Source organism: Musca domestica, unplaced genomic scaffold, assembly GCF_030504385.1.
Source record: "Musca domestica strain aabys unplaced genomic scaffold, Musca_domestica.polishedcontigs.V.1.1 6, whole genome shotgun sequence".
NCBI lineage: Eukaryota > Metazoa > Arthropoda > Insecta > Diptera > Muscidae > Musca > Musca domestica.
The window spans coordinates 8684878-8711302 of NW_026712363.1; the positions used below are offsets into that span (position 1 = coordinate 8684878).

Consider the following 26425-nt stretch of genomic DNA (forward strand, 5'->3'; position numbering starts at 1 on the left):
TGGACCTATATAGACAAATCTATCTCTGGGGGTAAAGTACTCACAAGGAACTCCTTGTGTGGATTTTCAGATAATTCCATTGGGAAATGTGGCTAAAATCATCAAAACCCCGAATATCGGGGGTACCGTTATATGGGGGATATACGATATTGTGGACCTATATAGACAAATACCTTTCAGGGGTTAAAGTGCTCACAAAGAACCCCTTGTGTGGATTTTCAGACAATACCATTGGAAAATATAGCTAAAATCATCAAAATACCGAATATCGGGGGTACCGTTATATGGGGGCTATACGATATCGTTAACCTATATAGAGAACTCTATGTCAGGGGTTAAAGTGCTCACAAAGAACCCCTTGTGTGGAATTTCAGACAATTCCATTGAAAAATGTGGCTGAAATCATCAAAATACCGAATATTGGAGGGTACCGTTATTTGGGGTATATACGATATCGTGGACCTATATAGACAACTCTCCTTCAGGGAGTAAAGTACTCACAAAGAACTCCTTGTGTGTATTATCAGAAAATTCCGTTAAAACGTGTGGCTAAATCATCAGAATAACGAATATCGGGGGGTACCGTTATATGGGGGATATACGATATCATAGACCTATATAGACAATTCTCATTCAGGGGGTGAAATACTCATACAGGACTCCTTGTGTGGAATTTCAGACAATTCAATTGAAAAATGTGACTAAACTTAGCAAAATACCGAATATCGGGGGTACCGTTGTATGGGGGCTATTCGATATCGTGGACCTATATAGATAATTCTCTTTCAAGGGATGAAGTACTCACAAGGAACTCCTTGTGTGGATTTTCGGACGATTCCATTAGAAAATGTGGCTATAATCATCAAAATACCGAACATCGAAGGGTACCGTCATATGGGGGCTATACTATATTTTCGACCTATATAGATAATTCTCCTCCGAGGTATAAAGTACCCACAAGGAACTTCGTGTGTGGATTTTCAGACAATTCCGTTGAACAATATGGGTAAAATTTTCAAAATACCGAATATTGGGGGGTACCGTTATATGGGGGCTATACGTTATCGTGGACCAATATAGCCCATCTTCGAACTTGACCTGTCTGCAGACAAAAGAGAGATCTGTGCAAAATTTTAGCTTCCTATCTTAATTCGTTTAGACTGTAGCGTGATTGCAACAGACGGACGGACGGACAGACGGACGGAAAGGGCTAAATCGTCTTAGAATTTTACGCTGATCAAGAATATATATACTTTGTTGGGTCTAAAATAATTATTTCGATGAGTTACAAACGGAATGACGAACTTAATATACCCTCCATACTATATATGGTGGAGGGTATAAAAAAAAAATGTGATTGGGAGAACTGCTCTACACGAGAATTTGGATTTGTCATTGTTGCTCTGTCAAATTTTATCGAAATCGGATCAGATTTAGGTATAGCTCCTATATATCTTTATCCTATATATCTTTATTGTGCACCAAGTGTCAGTCCAAATGAACTGAATCTTGACAATTCTGACTCAATTCATCCTAGAAACAAGTACTTCAAAATTGGTAAAAATTGGTTCAGATACAGGGTGAGGTAAAAAAAAACTGCCACAAAGTCAAACGCCATTATTTTTACATTTTTTTTTCTATTTTTATTGAATGAAAGCAAATAAAATCGGAAGTAGCATCAAATTTAGCATTTGTTCGAAATGGTTACCTTTGGCACGAATTATGGCCTTCAAACGGCCAATAAAACCGTCACACGCCGCCCTAATGTTGCTCTGCAATATTTTGGCCCATTCCCGGTGATCGACACTTTGGTATTTTTAGTGCCAACCATGCTTTCCAGAATACTCCACACACAATAGTCCAACGTATTGGTATCCGGAGATTTTGAAGGCCATTGTGCGCTGGAAATGAAGCGAGGAACCTCATTTTGTAACCATTCTTGGGTGTCGGGTGCTAAGTGCGATGGTGCTGAGTCCTGTTGGAATGTCCAAGGTCTGCGGCCAAGAATTTCGCGATAATATTCGGTATTTATTCTGATGCCACGGTCGATTAATGCGAGCGGAAAGCGACCATCGGCTGTTATGGCGGCCTACACCTTCACCATGGCCGGCGCTTGAGTTGTGGTGGCCAACCGAATGTGCACATTTTCAGCTGATCTCTTTGACAAGTAAACACGATCATTTTATTTGTTTACAAACTTCTGGACAACGAATGTTTTCTCATCGGGGAAAACCAAATTCGGCAGTTCCCCACTTTCGGCCAAACGAATATTGAATATGGAATATTGCGATATGTTCAGCTCATGAGCCATTTCTCGGCCACTGCGACGCAGGTTTCGATCAAGTCGTTTCTTTACTTTTCGAACCATTCTGAACTTCTGGCTTTTTCATGGTGATTTCGTACACAAGCAAATCACAATTTGTACGGTTTATGTGCAGGTGGCATCATTGGAACGTACTTCTTCAAAGATGCCGTGACTCGTAACATAACTACTGTGAGTTAACCTGTTTTGCCATGACATGGGAAAAAATCTGAATTTTTGGGATGCCTAAGTTCACGAGCATTTCCTTACAAATTACATCTTCTGTAATTATTAGTTTATAACTTGAATTGACTTCACTAGCCTCGTATATCCATCTCGGGATATTTTATGTCGATATTTAACATGAGTATTATTATGCAAATGGCATTTTCTACGCTTTGAAATACAACAACAGGTGCTCGATGGTATTGAATTTTGTTCTCAAAAACCAAAGATTCTATTAGCATTCGAAATATTGTTACAAAAATAAGAAAACAAAACCCGAACGTATGCAGCGATTTTTATTGCAGCTGTAAAAATGCTACTAAATATGATTATTGTTACAGGTCCGTATGGGGTGTTCGAGTAGCTACTTTTTGCTCCGTCTGTCATTGCACTCGGTACGCAGCTATGCTGCTGATACGGGCATTTGAGTTTCTGGTCTGGGTACTAGCCAACTTACATACATATTAGCATTTTCTTGACCTACAATAAGGCAATAAACCAAAAACAGTTTTACGACAAAATAAAAATTTTAGAAAAAAATGTGAAAAACTGAAATGAGCATGGAAATGCAAATAGCACAGAAAAATACTAAAATAAATTATTACCAACATTTAGTGGAGGTTGTGCAATCAATGCAGAACCAAGGTATATGTTTACACATATATGAACTAAAAACGATAGATGAATGTGAATACATGCATGCTGCTGCAGTCGTAATTTGAAAAATCATATTTCTCATTATTCAAAGAGAAGCATTCGGAATGAGGTGAATACAAAAATTAAATTTCCTTTCTTATGAAAAAGGTGTGAACAAATGTAGAATAAATCCCTGAGTATATTTATTGTAATTCTTTTTATAACTATTTATGAGCATGAAAAAAAAAATAGGATAATAATAGTGAAGGTCGTAAGCTACTACTGATTACAGATTTACAGGATGAGAAAATCTTGAATTGATAAATCATGGCCACTGAAAAGGTAAAACTTTGTCTTGAAAACTCTTGCTACATATAAAATGTGTTGAAAATTCGAACCTTATTAAGAAGTGCATACTTTTGGGCGTGAAAGAGACCACTGAATGCATAACTTGGAAAAAGTGGCGTCTTACAAGCTTTCAGGGAACGGAAGAACCCAGCAAAATTGATTAGTACCGTTACTTGAAGATGAACCTACGGAGACGTTTCAATTCCAAAATCTATAGTATCAGGGTTAATTGTTATACCCTCCACGATTAAAAGGAGGGTGACACCTCTAATTATTCGTCGTGAAGCCAATAAAATATGTATTATCATGATCAGCATACAATTCTAAGTCGATTTACAGATGACCGTCTGTCCGTCTACGTGTTGAAATCACGATACAGCTTCGATATTGGAAATGAGATGTATTGGCTCACGATTTGGTATAGTCCAATATAATGGAACCTTCCGATATTCGGTATTTTGATGGTTTTAGCTACATTTTTTCACGGATTTTTCTAAAAATTAGTATTTGTGGCTCGCTATGGGCTCTAGCTCCGGTAGTGAAGCATTACCTATTATCGGAACCTCCTGATATTCATTATTTTGATTGTTTTTGCCATATTGTTATTTGTAGTGCGTAATGGGCTCTAGCTTCGTTGGCAGAATATTGAATATGTGGGTTTACGTGTCCCTAAAGCACATATAACGGTACGGCATTTTTACGATTTAAGTCATATATATATATATATATATATATATATATATATATATATATATATATATATATATATATATATATATATATATATATATATATATATATATATATATATATATATACATATATATGACTTAAATCGTAAGTCACCCTTCTTGTGGGTAACTATCACAAATAGTTGTGCGAGGATCTAACGTTATGCGATTTAAATTAGCTGCTATGTGACGGCATGTTACTTCCGAAATACAATTTTATGAAAACAATTTTTAACCTTAGCATAGTTTTTAGGCCAGAAGGCCAAAAATCGACCCTGACTTCAAACTCTTTTTACATCAGTGTTTACAACAAAATTTTGTATTGCTGATGTTGACATAGAAATTTACCTATAGCATTTGTTAATAAAAAGACAGATGTTGTTTTGGAACAAATAGTTTGTTTTTTATTAAATATTAAGTAACAATTAAATACAACTAAATATTTAATAATTTTATTCATGTTTATAGATGTAATAATAATTATTTGTATAGAGAAGTTAAGATCCATATAAGAAAATTAAGTGGAGAACATAAAATAGTGGAAAAAAAGAAGAAAAAAAAGTAATGTTTCTTTCATTTCATATTTCAATTAAATAAGGTAGGTAGGTATATTCATAACATAAGGTACTTATATGTCAATCACTCCCCTTGAATTTCATTTAGCTGGGAGCGAGTGAGCGTTAACAAAACTTAAATGACTAACAAAAAAAAAAGGCACCTGAGTTGTCTGAATAGTGTCGAGTGTTGATTGCAAATCTTCCCAAGTCGAATGTGAACTCAACACTATTCGATAAAGTTTTATATTTAATTAATAGTAGGTAGCATTAGTATTTGCTTAGTTTTACATATTTGTATATAATAATGGTAGTAAATATAACAAAACAATCAAAAAATAAAATAATTTAGTTCTTTCCTCCGCTATGGAGTTGTTTAAATTTTACATTATTTATAATTCATAAACATCATTGACGTTTGATTTTCAAAATTGTTGCTTCTTATTTTAATTATAGTTTAACATTTTGTTTTCATTTATTTATCCCTGATTATGATTTGAAACACAAATTGACTAGTGTTCAAGGTAACATTTGTTTAAACAAGGTAATTAATTGTTTGAATTGAAATGAGGTCAAATTCTAGATATTTATATGAAGGCAGTTTGCAATACATACTCTTCGGAAGGGTCGAATAGTCAAAATTTAATTTTAAATGCATTCTAATTGTGTCCATAGAATATTTTTTAGAGAAAAAACTTCAATTTTGGTATTGCAAAACACCTTCATTATTTTATCTTTTTTTATAATTTGTATTTCCTTTTAAATTAAAAACAAAAAACAATGATTGTTTATTTTAGAATAGTTCTTTTTAATCATATCACATTTTATAGAGTTCTGGTGGTTCCTTACTTGCGGGTATACCCTGATCATATTTGCCCAATTCAGCCTCATACAAGAGATTGTTGATCAGATGCTTGACGACTATTTTGGCTTTGGACGTTTTTAGTTTGCGTATGGTTATGGCCACATATTCACCGAATACCCCGTATTCGTCGATGGGAGTGCTGCTCGGCTTTGAACCGCTTGTCAGTGGATTAGAGGTACCGCTACTGTTGGAGGCAGCATGATGGTTATTATTGTTGCTATTATTGGCCGAGAATCCTGCTCCGCCATTAATGCTGCTGTTCAGATAATCACATTGCCTGGAGTGTATAGCATTGGAATGTTGTTGTAATAATTTAGAGGGAGATGGTGCATCGGCATCCATGGTGTGATTTGCATTTGAATGCATTTGAGCTTTACGTTTACGACTGCTGCCGGTGCTGCCACCAACACCACCCAGAGAGTTGCCATTGCGTTGCACTGTCAAGTCAGTGGCATGTTTGTGATAATTCAATGGTACCGGAGTGGAAGTGCGTGCGCTCTCAAGCATAGCTAGCTCGGTGGAATCACTTTCAAACTGTTGAATAGATTAAAATAAGAGAAAGAAAAACAATAAGAAAAAGATGAGAAAAATAATTTAGAATTGTGTCAGCACAAAGAAGTGGGAGTGAAAAAAGCACTTAAGAATATTATAATTTTGAACAGCAGAACGAAAGCAATGCAAGGATTCGGGAAAGAAAACTGAAAAAAAAAATTCAAACAAACATTATCATTATTTTGCATCACAAATATCAGCTGAAAAGGGGGTCGGAGAATCGCAATTGAAAAGAAAATTACGCTTTGGATTACGTGCTGAAATTCAAGAAATTATAAATTTTGCTGAGTTTTCTTTTGCCCTCATCAATTGCATGTAACTTCTGATGATAGGAATGCATTGCATCAATTTATGTAGGTATGTTGCAATTCAATTTATGATTTCAGTATACATGTGGGACTTCATTAAATTTCATAAGTAAGAAGTCAAAATAACTCCGCAACACATTAACATTTTTTAACGCATTTTCAAAGCTGAAATACCATACATCATTCTAAGGACAAACTTTTTTATAAATGCATCATATACTCGTATTTAATAGTTATTTATGTTGGTAAGTACCGAATTAGACGAAAATATCGTTTTGAGAACGCTACCTAAATTCTTCTGATCGAATTTTTGCTACGGCTCCAGAACAATTGCACAAAAAGGACATAAGTGGGTGAGGAGCAGCAAACACTTATATAAAATTATATCAACGCGCGCTTCAGGGTCTCATGAAAATCATTAAAGAACCCATGAAAAGGTAATGTAAACAAACTATATACTGCAATACCAGATGATTGAAAACAATGTTTGCAAATTCGAAAGTCTGCATCGAAAAAAATAGAACAGTAAGGAAAGAACAACATTCAGGCGGGCCGACTATATGATACCCTACACCACTGTGCATATTTAGCGATTCTATCCAAAACTAATATACGTTTATATTGAGAATTTGTGTTTACTTCACACTAATTCTAAACAAAGATCGTTATTGATTACGAATTAATATATGTGAGCTATGTTTTATTTTTTTTACACTAAACAATGAATTAAAAAATTAGCTGTGTGTGACCTCTCGTACTTGACATTGTTGCGGAGTGAAACATATTTCTGTAGTGCGATTCTCTAACTCATTTTTTGAGTTACTGACAAATGCTTATAATTTCGGTAATTAACGAAATTTATTGGTAAGTTAGCGACGAAATCAAAGACCTACCGATAAATACTAAAGTTCTCACCTTTAACTTCTTTTTTACACCAATATTTCGGGCTTCAAAGTTACCGATTAACTAACTAAAAAAATGAGTTAGAGAATTCCACTATATGCGAATATATTTAGTACAAAACTTGTCTGACTTTATTCTAGTGGGAACTTGACACCAATATTTAATATGTAGACAAATTTTGATATGTATCTTTAACCGATTTCGGGTTAATTGGGCACCAAATGGCCAATATCACTCTAGATCATCTGCATTTTGGCACCCAATTCAGTTTAGAAGCAAGTACTTTAAATTTGGAAAAATGTGAAAATCGGCAAAGATATAGCTATAGCTCTCATGTATATGTTTTATGCAATTTGGGGTTTAAAGTCACCCAGACGCGTAATATGCACTCCACAAGAATGGTATTTGGTACTTTTTTCTATCAGGATCTGTCCATATATATATATATATACACTGGTGGCCAAAACCAAAGCAACTAAAATCGCAAAGACAATAAATGTCCTGTAACTTTTACAAAAATTAACAAAACGTAATTATTTTTCCAGTTTTAAATGAGGACTTTAATTTACTTTTAAGAAATACAAAATAAAATAAAAATACAAAAATAATTTTGAACGAAAAATAATATATGGGAAAACTAAAATGACCGAATTTTTGCTTGGTCAAAACTAAAGCAACTTTTTGATTTTTTATTTTAAAATAATTAAATTTTGGCTAGAAGTCGATAGCATCCATTATTTTTGATAGCAGCTGCACACGTACGAGGCATAGAATCTATAACACGCTCAATTTGATCCTTGGGTATGCTTTCCTAGGCTCCCGAATTCTTTGGAAAAAGTTGTGCTTATTTGTTTCCGAATCTCGCTTGATCTCCCTGTCTACGATACCCCAAAGGTTTTCTATGGAGTTTAGCTCAGGAGATTGTGCCGGCCGTGCCAAAACATCGATTTTTGACTGCCGCAACCAATATTTGACAAGTTTTGATGCAAGTTTGGGATCATTGTCATGCTGAAACACCCAAATGAGCCGAATATTTTACTCAGCGTAAGGGAACAACGTGATGTCCAACACATCTTTGTAAATAAACAAACCGATCCACAACTTCCTTTATTTTATGGATAGGCCCAAGTCCATAGAAAGAAAAATAGCGCCACGCCATTTTTGACCCTCCCCCATGTTTCACTGTACCTTTGCAGCACTGCGGCTTGAGTCCTTCATTTTTTGGTCTTCTCACCGTAAAATTTTTCACGTCTGAGCCTTTAATATTAAACGTAGACTCATCCCAGAAATAATGTTTTTTCCATTGAGCTTGATTCCACTTAATATTATCGTTTCCGAAAGCCATTTTGATATTTTCAGACATGAATGGTTTTTTGATGTCTTACGGGCATGTAGACCAGCTCCCACTACTCGTCTACGCATTGATCTCGATATATATATCCAATGATTTTTCTCTCACCAATCCAGTTGAACTCTTAAATAGTTATTTATTAGCTTCTCTCACAATTTGTGGATCAGTACGGGCTGAAGTTTTTCACGGCCTCACGGCCTGTTACTACTGATCCAGTTTCAAAAATCCGACTTAGTATACAGAAATAATTATGAAATCACATAAATATTTGTGAAATATTTCTCGGAAATCATTTTCTGTGATATGTTGTTTTGATAGTCACTGATAATTTGCTGTTTTATTCAGGTAGTGTATTTGCTTTTAGCCATTTTTAAAATTTTTTTGGGCAGTACTTAAAAAACGAAAAGAAAAACACATACTGTTGTAAAAAAACTTCTCAAAAAGGATTTATGACAAGCGAAATTGTCGAAGAAAGCAAAAAGCGATAAATATCACAGTAAAAACAACTGAAATTGCAGCGGTTATATGAATGTACAACAGAGTTGCTTTTGTTTTGTCCAAGCCAAAATCGGGTTAATTGACTTTACCAAACATTATTTTTTATATAAAAATGAATTTTGGTATTATGTTTTAGGTTTTTAAAAAATGAATAAAGTACCTAATTTAAAACAAGAAAAACTTTCAAATGTTCTTAATTTTTGAAAAAGTTACAGTTTTCCTTGTAATTTCTTTTGCTTTAGTTTTGGCCACCAGTATATATATATATATATATATATATATATATATATATATATATATATATATATATATATATATATATATATATATATATCCGATTTAGTGTTAGAGTCCCTCACATGCGTAATATGCATTCCTCAACAATGATATGTGATACCGGACATCAGATACTGCTCGAAATATATAGCCATATTGAAACATAAAATTTTGCACAGATCTGCCTTTTGTCTGCAGGCAGGTCAATATATAATATCATATATACATATATCAATATCATATATCCCCTACATAACTGTTCCTCCCGACGTTATTCACCGAAATTGTTTCAAATTTCGTACAGTTCCTACAGTTCGGAACAGTTACTACAGCATTTATTTATTTAGTTATTATTATTATTATTATTATTATTTTTTTTTTTGGTGCACTTTTCTTCAGTTTTTTTTGTTGCGATGGGTGACTAAAAAAACATTGTCTCTTGCATCCTAGTATTGTCCTTATTGTCCCGCTTAGGAAAACTACACTCTTTGAATGTTTAAAGACTACATTTCCACCACACCATTGCTAGGTTAGGATAGGTCCAAGCTTATGATAAGTAACATATACTTTGTGTATTGTCTTTGCAAAACAAATTTAATTTACGTCTGTGAGAATCAAGCTTTTATTTTAAACAATGGCAGTAATAGCTATAATCGATTCGGGGTCTCTTCAGTTGTGGCACGTTCAAATCAAACTCATTAGAAATGCAAATATTGGAAATTTCATCACAGAGCTCTGGCCCTATTGATGAAATGTGAAGAGACACAAAACTCCTCAACGTGAAGTTAAATAGAAAGTTATTCTGGTTGTGGCCCTGTTTGATTGATGCTATAAAAATTAATGTGAGCCTAATCTCTGAAAGAAAACTTTGTTGCTGTTGTTGTTGATGATTATGGCTCGAAGTCATTAGTACGCCATACAACATGACCAACATTTAAATGCATGTTTACAAGACCATAAAACTTTGCTTAATAGCTAAACGGCAACGGCAGCCTAAGCTATAAACTTCCATTTCAAAGACAACAACAACAACAAGGCATAAAAGGTAGAAGTCGACTTAAAGCTAAAGAAGAAAAATAAAACGAGTCACAAGAAACTTACAATTTCGGTCTTAACATCCTCGGCGCTGATGTTGCAGTATTCGCTGCCATCGAAATCGGAGGTACGTGTCTGTAAAAGAAAAAGACAAGAGAAAAAGAAGTGAAATGCATTAATGAATGTTGTTTGTGGCTTGTGGCAGTCAGTAGTATAGCATGGTGAATGAGTCAGTCAGTTAGTTCGTAGCTATGATGGAAGCTAATGCAATAACAACAACATGTCATTGGTATAAAACCCAAATTTCAACTTAAACCCAAACCAACGAACCATTTTTAAGTCCATGCTGTGGTTATCGCATTGCCCTGCTTTCAAATCGCTACAGCAATGTTGCATACGCCATAAGCAACGCGTTCGCTGCATAAACGAAGTAAACCAAAAAAAAATAATGAAACAAAAAAGGTTGGGAAATGATTGCACAAATGTTTGAATGATCATTGGAACAGTGGGTCCAACAGCAGTGGCGCGAGTTTGTACCGAGTGGCGCATCTAGCGGATGTTTATGTAGAAGTACGGTTCATATAAGTTTGGTTAACTATATTGGGTCAAGGATTAGGTTAAAGGAAATCTGAGCGATGAGAGACCACTAGTTGCAACATAAGGAAACTATAATTGTAGATTTCAAATTTTGGAAAAAAGAATCTCATATTATTATTTTGAAAGATTTGATTGAAATTTCAGGCTTTGGATGTTTCCTAAGATGTTAAGACTGTCTGCGACACTACATTCAGTTGTAACAAAAATTCTGATTACACCTTAAGTATGGACAAAATCTACCCAATCTACCCGAGATAAAACCTTAAAGAATTTATTTTGATAGAAAACTTAATTAAGTTTTCGGACACAAGGGCAGCATTCTTGAGAAAATCGAACTTAAAAGTCTTGTGATGGTGGCACAATCACAACGATTCCTACTACTTCAATAGACTTCTTAACCAGTGTTTGGAGTTTCATTATTGGCGGCACACTCAACCCAATCGACCAACAACAGACCATAAGAAGTAGAAATCGAGCTGATGCAACGTAAGCTCAATTTCATGCAGGAAGTTTGATGGTCAAATGCGGTATTCGTTGGGCCTGGAGGGGGAGGTACGAATTCGTTTTTTTTTCGTTTTTGAAGAGCTAAAGTAATGCGACACATTTACGATTTCGTAAAGCTTATCAGTTGTGAAGCAGCATGTTGTGGTGAAAACCACAAAATACACGCACACCATACTGTCCAACAGTGTGCCGCCTGTAGCAAAAGCGGCACAGCAGCGAGCAAAACAGAGCCAACAACAACAACAATATCAGGGCAAATATAATAATAAAAAAAGCTCACAAACATTAACACCATCACATTTCATCGTTTCATACCGCATTTCTTACGTACATACAATGTATGTCTGTCAGTATGTATGTACGTGCATCCATACGAAGGTGCTATGTGTGTGCGTGTATGCAGATATAGCAGCAGAGTGAGTGCCTCATTTAATGAGTGGCTGGTGAATTGACTGACTAAATGTCTGACGGAATGACTAACTTGGCTGACAGTGAACTGGCTGGACTGTTTCACGTGTATTGATATAAAATTAACACAGAGCTCCACAACAACAACAATACCATCCCAGTGACAGTAACGCGGCACCAACAACAATAACAAGAAAAGAAGTGTGTAAGGAAAAAATACGTCGCATTAGCTTAAACCAAAAAAGCTAACGACAACCACAATAGAATCTCTCTCGTTTTAAATGATACAGTGGAGCATGCATGCATACATACGTAATTATGCAATGATTACGACAAAAGCTGCCAATTTAGTTCCACGATCCTGGTTTCAGAGACAATAAGAATAGGATATACATGTATGCATATAAGTAGAATTGCATGTCCGTTTGTAACAATTCGCAATATTAGTCTAAAGCATCCTAAGGACCAGTTGCAGTATCCTGTTAGATTAGGTTAAAAAGATGTGCGAAACAATTGTCACATGTCCTTAAGCCAGTATAGGTCTGTTGTTCGCTCAAGACTAAGTAGTTGTTGAAAGAAGTTTACAGTCAATTATGGTAGAAATTCAGTTGAATTGTCAAATTACTTAACTGTTTTATTTCGTGTACCATGATCTGATTAAGGTCTGGCTGGTATGGAGTAGTTCCCTAAGAATTGGGATCAGATATTTTCAAATGCTGGGCATTGACAGAGAAATTATTCCAACGTTTCATCATCTTCCCCGCATGCTCTGCATATGCTGTTATCTGTCTTGTTCAAACGAGCCTGTAGGCCCTGGTGCCCGTAAGGATGCACGTTACCCCTCTAATCTGTTTCTTACCATGTAATAAAAATTTTTGTGTTTTCCCCCCTCCTTCATTGTACCTAAGGGATATGTTGGCGTTTTTTGCCTTTGTGTTTAAGACGGGGTGCATTTAGCGCCACTGGATTGTCCAAGTTTACTGTTGCTAATTCCCTGCATGTTTTGGCGAGAGAGTTCGCTATCTCCTCTACCTCTAATTTAATCATGACCTGATACCCATATAATGCGAACTGAGCCGTGTTGTGAATAGTGGCTGTTTGAATTTATACATTTCAAATTCATTTGAATTTACACTTTTGGGTATTATAGCTTTTTATAAATCTTACTTTCTGTTAGGACGTTTACGGTCTCTTGTTGGCATCAAGTCAGTTCAGATACTCCGCAATCGCTCGGACCTTCAACTGAAGGATTGTACTATGGTCGGGTAAGCGGAAAGATATTATGGTATTTGGTTCTTCAATAAAAAGCCCCAGTCTCGCTCTCCCCCTAGCACTGAATAGTCTGGATAACAACAGATTCCAGTCAGCATTTGTGATAGGAATCCGTCGATCCACGAGTCTCTGGTGGGAATTAATGTTTCACAGGAGGCAGCTACAATTGTTTCAGGTATCCGGTACGATACACATTTTTCCATAGATTCTCCCGTTGTTAACTGTAAAAATTTTTGATGATATGTCGCATGGCCTTTATTTATATACTCGTCCGTCGCCCTGAATCTATGGCCGCGACATACTGTATCTGAATATATATTGGGCGTACCTATAAAATTGTCTCGAAAGCCCTAGTTGGTATTGTTCTTGTTGTAATTTGGCATTATATTTTTTATCCATAGCAGTCCACCAGACTACTAATGCATATGTTAGAATATATCAGATTACGCTTTTGAAGCCAGTGTATTATTTTTGGACTGAAACCCCATTTTGAGTCTATAGCCCTTTTACACGTTACCCAGCACCTATGAGCTTTATTTTCTCTTTATGTGCGACGCAATCTATTACATTACTTTTTATTTCCTCCACCATAAGATGGGATTATATTTAACCCAGGCAAATCGGACAATGTAAACGTGAATGCTATGGTTCTACATAAAATAAAGAAGTTTCTTTGGTATTTGTTTTAAATTGTAACAACGGAAACGGCATTGATGTGATCTGACTGAATGAAAAAATTTACTCCCACATTCGAAAAAAATTGTTAGTCTTTTAGAAGCCATAAAAATTCAAGTTTTTAATTTTCCACCATATCTTTGTTTGTTTTTTGCCTTGATCAATGCAAGAAATTAAATTTGTCATTACATTTGCAATAGGGTGAGATGAAAAACTGCAACCAACTTCAGACTGCTGTCAATTCTAAGGCACTCGTCCGACAGCTGTTAAAATTAGTTCAGTGACAGCTCATTATATTGTTTACAAGCGTACAAAAGCATTTTGGTAAGAGTTTTCCAGAAAAAAGTTATTCGTGATGGAATTCAAGCGTGATAGTGTGACCAAAAGTGGCTATCATAAGAGCACTCCGGCATTTAAATGAGAATAAATCTTTTGTATCTCGTACCATCGCTCGTTACCGTGATACTGGTAGCGTAGCCCGACGTCAAGGAAGTGGACGGAAAAAACAGCAACAACAGCAGAAATGGTTCGAAAAGTAAAGGAGCGACTTGATCGAAACCCGCGTCGCAGTGGCCGAAAAATGGCTCGTGAGAGGAACATATCGCAATATTCCATTCGGCAAATATTGAAAAATGAGCTCGGGGTAAAGCTTTTGAAATTCCAAAAAGTGCAAGAACTTACACAGCAACAGAAAGATAATAGACTCAAAAGAGCTGCTTCGCTTGGCCGAAAGTGGTAAACTGCCGATTTTCTCCGATGAGAAAACATTCGTTGTCCAAAGAGGTCAGCTGAAAACGTGCACCTTCGGTTACCCACCAGAACTCAAGCGCCGGCCATTGAGATGGTGTGGGTCGTCATAACAGCCGATGTTCGCTCTCCGCTTGTATTAATCGACCGATTCTGGATGGAGTATTAAAGCCTTTTGTGAGTAAGCATTTTGGCCGCAGACCTTGGACATTCCAAAAATCTCCGGATACCAATCCGTTGGACTATTATATCTGGAGTATTTTGAAAAGCAAGGTTGGCGCCGGGAATAGGTCAAAATACCGCAGAGTAACTTTCGGACAGAGTGTGACGGTTCCATTGGCCGTTTGAAGGCAATAATTTGTGCCAAACGTGACGAATTCGAACAAATTTCCGACATTTGTTTGCTTTCATTCAATAAAATTTGCAAAAAAATGTAAAAATTATGCCAATTGACTTTGTTGCAGTTTTTTATCTAACCCTGTGTAGTACAGAATAGCCTGATAGGCTATATTTATAAATTTTTGAAATTCCACTAGGAACGGGTGATATGGCATCAGAACCGGAGGAACCTACAAATAATTTAATTTTTGTATGCACATATATATTAATCGATTACAAATATAGTCTTAAAATTTGGAGTGCGTAACGAAATTCGGAACAAAAATAATTTTCTCAATTATATTGAAATCGGTTCAGGTTTAGAAATTGCTCCCATATACATTTTCTGCCGATTTCACATATCTGATGCAACTATCGTGTTTGATGCATCAGATATGTGACAGTTTCATGAGTTTCAGCTTCATGACAAACTTAAAATACCCTTCATGGTATAGTGAGGGTATAAATTCAAGAGTTTGATATTTGGCATAAATCAACAACTGGATATGGAGTTACACGGAAAATAAGCACTTATACCTGGTGAACTGGGAAGTCGAATTTCAATCGATAACTTGAAATGAGTTTTTCTGGAAATTAAATTGTTCGTGCTGTTGTACATAGTCTTTGAGTAAATGAATGAAATGTGTATCGACTGACCTAGATCCTATGCTCTATAACGTGAATAATTCACTCGAATACTTAGTCTGTGTACTAAATATAACTCGAAAATTGAATATTACAAGGAATGCGTGGTTACCATAAAATTTGTAACAATTGTTGCAAATTGTTAGTGGAAGTCGTCTGTTAGCACAAAAGATCTGCAAAACAGAACGATTCGACAGAAAAATGTTGACAGTTCTTTCACTGTTCAAGCAATAACTTACTACACTTGTTTTTCTCCTTTCGGTGATTTAAGTATATTTGGGCAAGCAATTTTAAAACATCTTAATTTTAAAAAATCGCAAGCCGAATTATTTTATTTTGCGGCTCATAATATTGTCAAAAAGTTAGGTTTTCAATGAAGCAGACATTTATTTTTTGACAATTCAGCTGATTGCTTGCAAGTATTTGCAGGGATTTCGTGTGTTTACTTTTTACAATTTTATTGCAAAAGAGAATACCTTCTCAGAGAAAACTTTCTCAGAAAGAAGCTGTTGAACAATTTCTGGTCGAAAAGTAACCAGGCAAACCTATAGTTAGGCATGGCGTTCGTTTTTGACTGAGACAAATTTTTTAAACATTAGCAAAATAACTGTAAGCTACTAACAAAGAAACAACTGATCGAAATAACAGCAAGTGAAACAAAACGCACAACGGTCAACGCACATATTGCCTGCAGAAGGAAATTTAAACCATTTTAAATCGGCACGAATATTAATTACCACACATTGCTTGCCACTTGTTGTCCCACTGTCGTCTACAACAACAATTTACGACGATCTTAACATGTGTGTGCAGCAACTGTCAAAGTATCTTCGAAACAAAATATTCAAAGGCCAAATTAACACAAGTCGGCGACGGACAGACGGACCAGAAATGAAAACGCAAAACAAACAACAAGAGAGTGAGAGAAACTAGACAAACAACTTTTTTTTACAGACTGTGTGTTGTTCAACGGTTTGAGTTGCAAATGAGTAAATACAGTGCAACAAAAACAATCCAGTCAGCCAGTGGCTGTATGCTATGCTAACGTATGTTTGTAGGAATGTGTGCTTTCTAAGTGTACAAAATCGTATAAAACATCTGGGAACACTCGAAAAAATTGTCGGTTGGAAAGAAAAGCTAAATGCATATGCGATCCACTCCGTAGCTACCTGGACTTTGAATAACGAAGACATTCTCAATACTCCCTAATCGATGCCAAGATGAAGAGAAACAATTGTACTACATAAAACAAGTAAGCAAAGGCTACAGTCGAGCGGGGCCGACCGTTGAATACCCTACAACACTATAATAAATGATACAGTTTATATAGGCGAAATACTCGAAAGAATTCCACAAGATATTGTGACAAATAATAAAAGAAAACCATCAGGTTTCGTTCTCTAATTTTCGAATAATAGCAACTTAAACTAATTTGCTCATTTCCAATTTATTGGTAGATGTTGCACGTAAATGGTCTTCCTAGATCTGGAACCAATATTTCCGAAGACCTATAATCTCTCAGAAGTGGCAAAAGATTAACATTTATTATTGGTTTTTGACTGAAACGCATCTATATGAGATACAGACATTTGACTATATTCATCAACGAAATCAGCGTTAACGAAATAGTCAGAAGTGCGTCTTTCCTGTATTTGTGAATTCTCCAAAAAGTCACTGGAATGGTCATTTTCGTATTTTGTCTACAAAAGTTGGCAAACTATTTCACACATTGAATATTTTTGGATGGCCATCCAAAACTGCTTGGCTTTTGCAATGTCCGGTAACCCCCATTCAAATGTGCGTGAGGATCGGGCAATAATTACGACCTGCTGACAATTTTGCAGTTTTTTTGGCCCATTTCAACCCCTAAATATATGGCGATCATCTCCAAAAAGAGTAGGCTTCTATTCTGACCCTCATCTGATCCCTATGCAAAATTTAGTAAAGATCGGGCCATAAATGTGATCTGTATATGATATCTTGATATCCTAACTACTTAGTTTTGTTAGCTGTAGAAATATTACCAAATGTTTAATTCAAACTGAAAATATGCCAAAAATATGACAAAATTGAAAAAATATGAGAAAATTTTACAAAATCAATATTTTCATCTTTAGAGAGATATTTTTATGCGATTTTTTAGACGTTGTTGCTTTCCTGCCAAGAGGCCATTCTGCCGTTCTCGACATATAAGAGATCTTTCAAGCATATCTTCTTTGATAGACATATATATCGCACATATTTTTCTATATATCCGTTTTGTTGGATGTTAACATCAATGTAAAGATCAGAAGTAACCTTGTCATGGCTTTGTGATTTTGCCGGGATTAAAAATATTCGCGGTTTAATGAAAAATTTTGAATTTTTTCAACACAAATGATATGGTCTATTTTACCCGCTAAATATTATCCGATGACCACCCAAATTGGTAGGCTTCTTCCTCGCCCTAAACTCTGACTACATGCGAAATTCCGCGTCGATTGGTGTATAATTGCGACCTGTATAGCTACTGCAAAATCCGACATTTTTTCAGTATTTGGTCCATTTCAACCCCTAAACATTTGGCGATCATCTCCAAAAGAAATAGGGTTCTATTCTGACCCTAGCCCCACCTCCATTCTAAATTTCGTGAAGATCGGGCCATAATTGCGACCTGTAGAGTGATTACAAATTAACATGGACAGACGGACAGACGGACGGACGGACATACATAGCTAGATCAACTCAGCTCGGCGAGATAGGAAGATCCATATATACTTTCCTATGTGGGAAATCAATATTTCGTGGTGTTACATAATTTTTGGCCCAATCAAACTTATAATACCCCCAACACATAGTGTTGTAGGGTATAATAATAATTGTTTATGTTAAAATATTATTAACTAGCTGGCCCGGTCCGCGTTGCCGGCCTGTAGTTTTTGTCTATTAGGCATATTTGTCAAAGTATAATTATTCACAGATATGACTGATATCTGTTCACGTACTGGTCGATTAAAAGTGTTTTAAAATACCTATACCTATATTTAAGCCGTGGACTTGAGGGGGTACTATTACATGGAGAAAATTCTAAAATTTGTAGATATGTTGCAATTTTTGTGTAAGATTCCACCCAAATATACATTTTTAGCCAAATCTTTTGAAATATGGTAAAATCAGGAGGTACCTTTACATGGGCACTACTCCGAAATATCGACCTACATTGAAAACTTTCTTCTACCGCTTATAATCCAATATGACAAACAGAGACCAAATCAAAAATATAGCAATTTTACACCCATGGGAATTAATTTCATTTGCCATTTAAATTGTAAGTTGGTTGTAAATTGTAAGTTGTAAGTCCATATTTTTATCATAGTATAATTCAACGACGATTCAACAAATATTCTGTCCCGTGCTACTTTCTTATATTTGTAATTTGTCCATGTTTTCATAATTTATTTCATATAGATGTGCATCCCAAATCTATGTTCTCAACCAATATTCTCTTGGGGGTTACAAATTCAATAGAATACAACATTTTCTTTTCTGAACACACATTAGATGTGAAAGTGGACTTGGGGATACTCCAATGTGGGGGCTTTACTTAAATAAATTCCTAGGTGACAATTATCTGTATGATGGTTCCATACACCAGGATAGCGTATATACAATTTTTTAGCCAAATCAATTGATAAATGTGGTCAAGACCAATATGGGCCCTACTCTGGAAATTTCAAATTTTGCCAAATAAGGCCAAAAATGAAAAAAGTGGGCATGACCCCAAAAATAGCTTAAATCATACGATGGATATATAAATATGAAATCGGTTTGTACCCTTATCCGTGAGTTATGATCGATATCATGACCTGCAAAAGCGATTTAAGTTATCTTGAATATTTGGGAAGAATTTCTGGAAGGATAGAAATCATTATTTTGTTCACAAAAAATCCACTGAATTCAATATGATAATACAAATTGAAAAAAATTGACAAAAGAAGAATAACAAATTGAAAAAATTTTCAACTTGTTTTCTGATTTTTTACAGCAAATATTTAAAGATCCTCCTTAAGTTTGTCAATAGAATGTACTATTATTTTAAAATTCGATTCCATAGAAATTTTTTTTCGATTTGTTCCCGATTTGAGAGTTTTTGCAATAAGATCTCTTTTTCTTGATTTTTTAGCGATTTTGAAAAATAATTTATCTTTTAACTTTGGCGTGACCGCGTTAAATTATTTCGATATCGTCTATTCCGTTACGCCACCACATAATTCGGTACTACACTTCCATGTAACCCGCCATCAATTTCAGTTCTCAAGAAATCAAGTCAATTAAATAAATTGGTATTAATATTCGAATTCAAAAATAAAATATAAAAAAACACTACAAATGTACATTAGAAAAAAGTAAGTCAAAATGGAAAAAATCATGCAAAATAAAACATTACTATTGTACATTTCAAAAGTCAAAATGAAAATGTTAATGTATCACATTTTTACGCGATTTTTTTGTATATTATCCTTTTCGGACAGGAGACAATTCCGAATTTGTATGAATCGTTAGAATCAGTCCAGCGGTTCTTAAGTTATAAGCGTAGTAACTAACACAACTTTCTTTTATATATATAGATATAATGAAATCGAACTACTGGAATTAATATATAATTAATACAATGAAATCGAACTACTTTCAAACTGGAACTTTAGTTTATAATTTACAAAATTTGTATGTTAGAGGAAAATGCGATATTCGCTTTGCCTGAGATTTGTGATTATATATTTTTGGAGTTGGTCGGTCATTACTGTTACGACATACAAAGTTTTGCCAAACCTAAGTTTCTGCTCGCCCAATACGAGATTCAAGATAAATTAATTATTATGATCCCTGCGCATTGGTAAAAAGTCAATTTTGTTGGTGCTGTTGTAAATTTTCTACACCAGAGTTTAATACAAATTTACGGTGCGGTAGTTTGGAAAATTTTCACACAAAAGGCAAGGTTTAAACAAACTTGTTGAGTCTGTTCACCTTAATTGAAACCGTTTATTCCATCTTCAAAGATCCAGTAGTAATAATATTGGGATGTTCGTGGTTTACAGAATATCAGGGCAGAGACATAAATACGTAAAGACTTGATAAATGCATTTTAAGAAAATGGTTTGTGAGTGACACGTGAGTAGTGAATATACAATTATAGAACTGCATGGCAAATAACTTTTACAGTGGACTAAAAATATGAGCTCGAAATTGTGTTCCATTAATGGTACTAATTGGTCGCATTAAACTAAGCAGTGACTTAGGGGCTAAAATTACTTAGCATTGTTAACTATGTTTATACCCGTCGGTCCATGTTAATTTGTAATCACAATACAGGTCGCAGTTATGGCCCGATCCTCAGGCCGGTCAGAATATAAGCTTATTGTTTTTGGAGATGATCGCAAAATATTTAGGGGTTCAAATGGACCAAAAACAGAAAAATCTGATTTTGCTGCTGTTCTACAGGCCACAATTATAAACCAATCAACCCGGATTTTTGCTATGCAGATACGTTCATCGGATAATATTTTGGGGGTAAAATAAACCATAACTTTTATGAAAAAACATTCTAAAATTTTAACTAAGCCGCGAATATTTTTAATCCAGGTGAAATCACAAATACTTTGAAAGGTCACTTTACTGTGATGCTGATAGCCGGATATATAGCAAAATAGTTACAATCTATATTATAATTCAAGAACCGCTGGACTGATTTTGACAATTCTCACCAATTCGGAATGGCCTCTTGCCAGAATAGGATAATACTTAAGAAAATCGCGCTAAAGTATGCCAAAAAAATAATATTTTTTGTCATTTTTTTTTATCGAATTTTCAATTTTTCTGATTTTGCAGTGTCTCTACATATCATAATTGAAAACCAATCGATATGGAATTTTGCACTAGATGAGAGTTAAGGACAGGGGAGATGTCTAGAAAAAAAAAAAAAACTTTCGTGTGAAATTTTTTTAATACCTAACAAAACACGACGAACTGCGTAAGTATTGGGTAAATGCTCCTGGTCAAAATGCTAGGGGTAACATCTGGGCAGTGCTCTATGACACCATTTCAAACTGAAATCCTACGAAATGGATTTGGACATAAAGGGACTTCCAACATATTGTAGTGTTGTAGGATATCACATGGTCTGCCGCGCACGACTATAGCCTTTGCTTACTTTTTTATTGTATAATTGCAATAGAGACATATGCACCAGGTGTTTATATTTTCAGTATGTATTGTCCCATCTTTATATTTTGTCGGTGCTATAAATTGTGGTCGTCTTTTTGCAATCGATTTTGGATATTATCAATCTTTCTTCGAATTTTAGGGCCTGATTCAGTATGATGATCCAAATGAGTTTTTCATATTTTTAATTTTTTTTTAAGATTTCAAAATTAATTCATCATATTTTTCATTAGCATTTGTCATACAAAAACCGATCGTTATTGGCAGAATTACACATGAAAAAAAAAATAAATAAATAGAAATCGAATTTAGTCGATTTTTTTTTTTTTTAAATCAAAATATGAAATCGATTTTTACCTGATTGGGCAAAATCAACGATTGCAAAGTAGACCTTGCTCTTAATAGAATCGTAAACTCTAAAAGTCGGATTTTGCTTTTGATTACTTATCCATTTGGTTGAAATTTCATAATGTGTTAGATGCGAATGTTGGTAATATCTCATAAACTCTGTAATAATTCTTGTTTTTTATTAAAAATTACCACATTTAATGTGAAATGAGTCTACGAAGAGATTGTCATATACTTTTATTTATTTTCTATATATGACCGGTTTTGTGATTTATTACTGTTTCCAATAACAACTTGATACAGAAATGATGAGAACAGAAATTTCATATTAGCGATAAAAAAACACTAAATTAAAGTCTCTAAATTGTGGCATCCACTCCGAAACCGCTGCCTGTTTCAAAAATAGGTTTTTTATGAATTTCTTCATATTGAAGATATACATTACAACTCTGTTCACATCAAGAAGTTTCTAAATAAGCCTATTTGTGCTAACTGTTTGAACTTTTATGAATTCGATAAAATTGGTGGATCCAATTAAATCCAAACCCATTAGAATATTGACAGGTAAGTTCAAATAAATGATGTTCTTATTTTTTAAATGTTGTATATTAATTCTTGATTACTTTTTGGTTTGTTATCAATTAGTGATCATACCTATTATTAAGTGAAACAACTTTGATTTTCTTCGAGTGTAACGATCACATGTAGTCATAAGGCAGACCCCAAACAAGAAAAAACAAAAAGATATGAAAAGGAAAACAAAACAACGACAATGACGGCGACTACGGCTACGACGACGACAACAACGACACGAGTGACTACCAAATATACTACGACTATTTTGTATTTTTTTCAACTTTATTGTTGCTGCTATTCTCGCATTGCCGTTGTTGTTGCGTTTTTTACTGTGACTGTTCGAGGAGAGTGTGTTTTTGTTGTGTGTGCTTTACTTACCACAGCCGTTATCGGAAGACTGGAAATTGCAGTCGCGGCAGCATTGTTGCCAATAGCAATGGCAGAATTTTCATCTAAGCTACGTGATCCGTGTAAAACATTATAATTTTCTGGGGAGCACGTAGTGGCCGCTGTCGTCGTCACCGACGACGTCGACGTTGAGGATGGCTGGTGGTGGGGTAGCTGTTGTTGTTGAGATTGCGCTGGTGGCTGCAAGGTTTGAGGTGGTGGTGTGATGGCCGTGGCACTTGTGCTTTTAGTCGTTGTTGTTGTTGCTGTTGGAGCCCCAGCTAATAGTGACGAAGGTTTTGGACTTGCAAAGGGTTTCGAAATTGGGTTGAGCGTTGCAGAAGCGGTGTTGGAGGAGGAGGTGTTGGCGGTGGTGTTGGTAGAAGACGACATAATGTTGACATTGCCGACGCTGTCGTTGTTGTTGTTATTACTGCTGATGGTGGATAATTCGATAATTTTTAGCGGCGATGGAGAAGAAGAGCTGTCATGTCTATGGCCGTTTTCGCTATTGTCATCGTCGTTATCAGACTTGTGCTTGTGTTGTTGTTGCAGCAGCAGCTGTTGTTGTTGTTGCTTGAGTAGAGCATAATCTTGCTCTTGTCGTTTCTCTTGGACTGCCGCAGAGAGAACCGAAGCGGCCGCAGCTGCCTCCACTGCCGCCAACATTGCCATGGGATGGCGAGCTTGCAAGCCCAGTGCCAAGAAATGATTATTGAAATGCTCAATGTCACGACTAGAAATTTTACGCTCTTCCAATAGTGGTTCCTCATCGGTCGCATGACCACTCCAGCCCATTAGGCTGTTTATGCTGCTGTTGTTGTTATTGTTATTCGTGAGGCTGTTGTTGTTGTTCAAGTTGCTTTCACTTGTGCTATCCAGATTGTCGTTTTTGGGTACTCCATCTGCCTCATCGGAGTCACCCGTTTCACCGTCCAGTATGAAACGTATGGCATCGTAGGCAAACCACATGGGCTGATAGTTTAGCCCCTTTCGGCGGCCGTTAATCACCTTGCCATGTTCCCGATGAAAGGAGGAACGAAGACTCTTGATTTTGGAGCGTATTGAACGAATTTCAGCACCGTATTTCTGGCCCAAAGCCTTGAGAGCCTCATATTTGGTCTGCTTGATGTGGTAGCCCTTTGTGTTGGGGTCCCAAAGTACTCTTTGCCGTCGATAGTCTTCGATAAATCCCAAAATGGTGGCACGTGACCATTCAATGCGATCATTTGGGCCTGCCGAAGAGCTGTTGTTGTTGCCTGCGGAGGAGCTGGTGGCCGCGTTAGCATTTGTGGTGGAGGTAGCAGTCGTTGTTGCGGAAGAACTAGAATTGCTGTTGCCTTTGTTGTACATTTTGAGTGCGCGGAGGAGATCGTTTATGGCTGAATTTGAGGGGGTGGGGTGGTTGCTTGTACAGAGATAAGAGTAACCAAAGAAGGGGAGGGAAGGGACGGGGTGCGTTAAGAAGTAGTATGGAAAACAGCTTGTTTTTGTTGGCCGAGCCTGTTCATGTGAGCAACAGGTTGGCTGGCTGGTTGGGTTCCCAACAAGTGTTTGAAACCTTCCTACTTCCCTGTTTTGCGTACGTTTTACCCTCCACTTGCTCTTCGATTGGTGTATCGATTATTTTTGGGGGCAGGCAGGATGGCTGTTTAGTTTGTTGGAGCCAACTGGTGGACAAAACAGATGATTTTTGTGTCTTATTTTTATCTCGGCGTTTTGTTGGTGGTAGTGGATCTGGTCTGGTGGTGGCTGTTGGCCAAAAATTTACGTTGATCTTAACTGGTTTTGGGTTTCTTCAGCAGTGGCTTGCCCGATGATGATGATGCTGACTGACTGGCCGACTGATGCTGTATTTCGGGTTTTTCTCTTGTTGTTGACTGTCTCGCTGGTGGGGTATGTGTGGTGCTTGGTGGGTTGCTTTTGTTGTTTGTTATTGGGTTTGCAGCAGCCGCAACTTGATTGTTGTTTAACACATTCGAGCGCGCACATACGTACCGTTTCGTCGTCGTTCACCGTTGAAATCACGAATTGTACTAATTTCATATGTTTTTTTATTTAACACACCGCCAACGTTGCTGCTGCCGCTGCTTGTGGTAGTGGTGCCTGCTAATGTTGTTACTGTGTTGTGCCGTCTGTGTGCTGCGACAGCTTGCTGCTTCTGGTGCGGTGTGGTGTGATGCGGTTCCTTGTCGTTGTTGTTGGGGCTGACTGGTTGGTTGTTGTTTAGCTGGCTGGCTGGCTGGTTTGTTGGCTGACTGGCCTTAGTATGTGTGGCATGCTCCAACGTCATTGCCATTGTCGTCGTCTCCGTGGTTGTTGTTACTGTTGTCATCATCGTTGTCGATTGTGGAGCGTGTTGTTGCTGTTGTTCTTTTTGTTGTTGTCGTTGCCATACAGTCGTCTCCAAAATGAAAACAGAAAAAAAAAACAATAACAATGCGCCTGGCGATCCATACTAACTCATTTGTTGTCGTTTGGTTGTCGTCGTCGTCGTCGTATTCATCGTGTTGTGGTAGCCCCCGATTACTCGCATTGTGTATTTTTGGTTAAGTTTCAGCATTTTGTTGCTGTTTCTCTGGTTGCTTAACGGTGCGACGTGCGGCCCACCGGCCGAACGACTGTCTGACCGACTGACTGACGGATCGATCAATCGGCACTCCAACCCGACTAATATGGCAACAAGTTAACCATTGTTGCCAGTACTAATGCTGCACAGTGAATCGGTTACAGTCGCCGTGAAATTTCCATTTCAAAGTTCAAACTGCAAAGTGTTGCCACATGTATGGACATGCCTACGCACATAAGTGTGAAAGTCAGTAGATTAAATACATGTACATCCATATGGTAAACATATCGGAGAATAAAGGGGCAACTCCAAACTCGTTGCAAATAGGAATTTTGAGAGTATATTTATGTTGTTATTGTGTTTGAAACATCTTAAAATATCGATTCTAGATCCTACCTATATTATTTATTTAACGCCACCTTTGTAGTATATTTTTGCACAAAGTAAAAAAGCTGTAAGTTTGACCGGACCGATCTTTGTATACCCTCCACCATTTGGAATGATTTTGGCAATATTCAAAAAAAAAAAAAAAATCGT

General features: G+C 36.2%; 1 protein-coding gene across 1 annotated transcript; it reads right to left on the reverse strand.

Moving 5' to 3' along the window:
* Nucleotides 1–4620: 4620 nt before the first annotated feature.
* On the reverse strand, nucleotides 4621–26181 carry LOC101899934 (putative uncharacterized protein DDB_G0277255). Its single transcript, XM_005188322.4, has 3 exons — nucleotides 23311–26181; nucleotides 10651–10719; nucleotides 4621–6195 (listed from the first exon to the last, which is right to left on the reverse strand). Exons 1-3 carry the CDS (start codon nucleotides 24670–24672, stop codon nucleotides 5614–5616), a joined length of 2013 nt encoding a protein of 670 aa, XP_005188379.1. The 5' UTR covers nucleotides 24673–26181; the 3' UTR covers nucleotides 4621–5613.
* Between the last annotated feature and the right edge of the window lie 244 nt (nucleotides 26182–26425).

Excerpts from the sequence above, each read along its gene's own strand:
- LOC101899934 (XM_005188322.4), bottom strand. The coding sequence starts at position 24,672 with ATGTACAACAAAGGCAACAGCAATTCTAGTTCTTCCGCAACAACGACT. Across the intron at positions 10,720-23,310 it reads GTCTTCCGATAACGGCTGTG|ACACGTACCTCCGATTTCGA; the intron begins GTAAGTAAAGCA and ends TTTCTTTTACAG. Across the intron at positions 6,196-10,650 it reads AGGATGTTAAGACCGAAATT|TTTGAAAGTGATTCCACCGA; the intron begins GTAAGTTTCTTG and ends TCTATTCAACAG.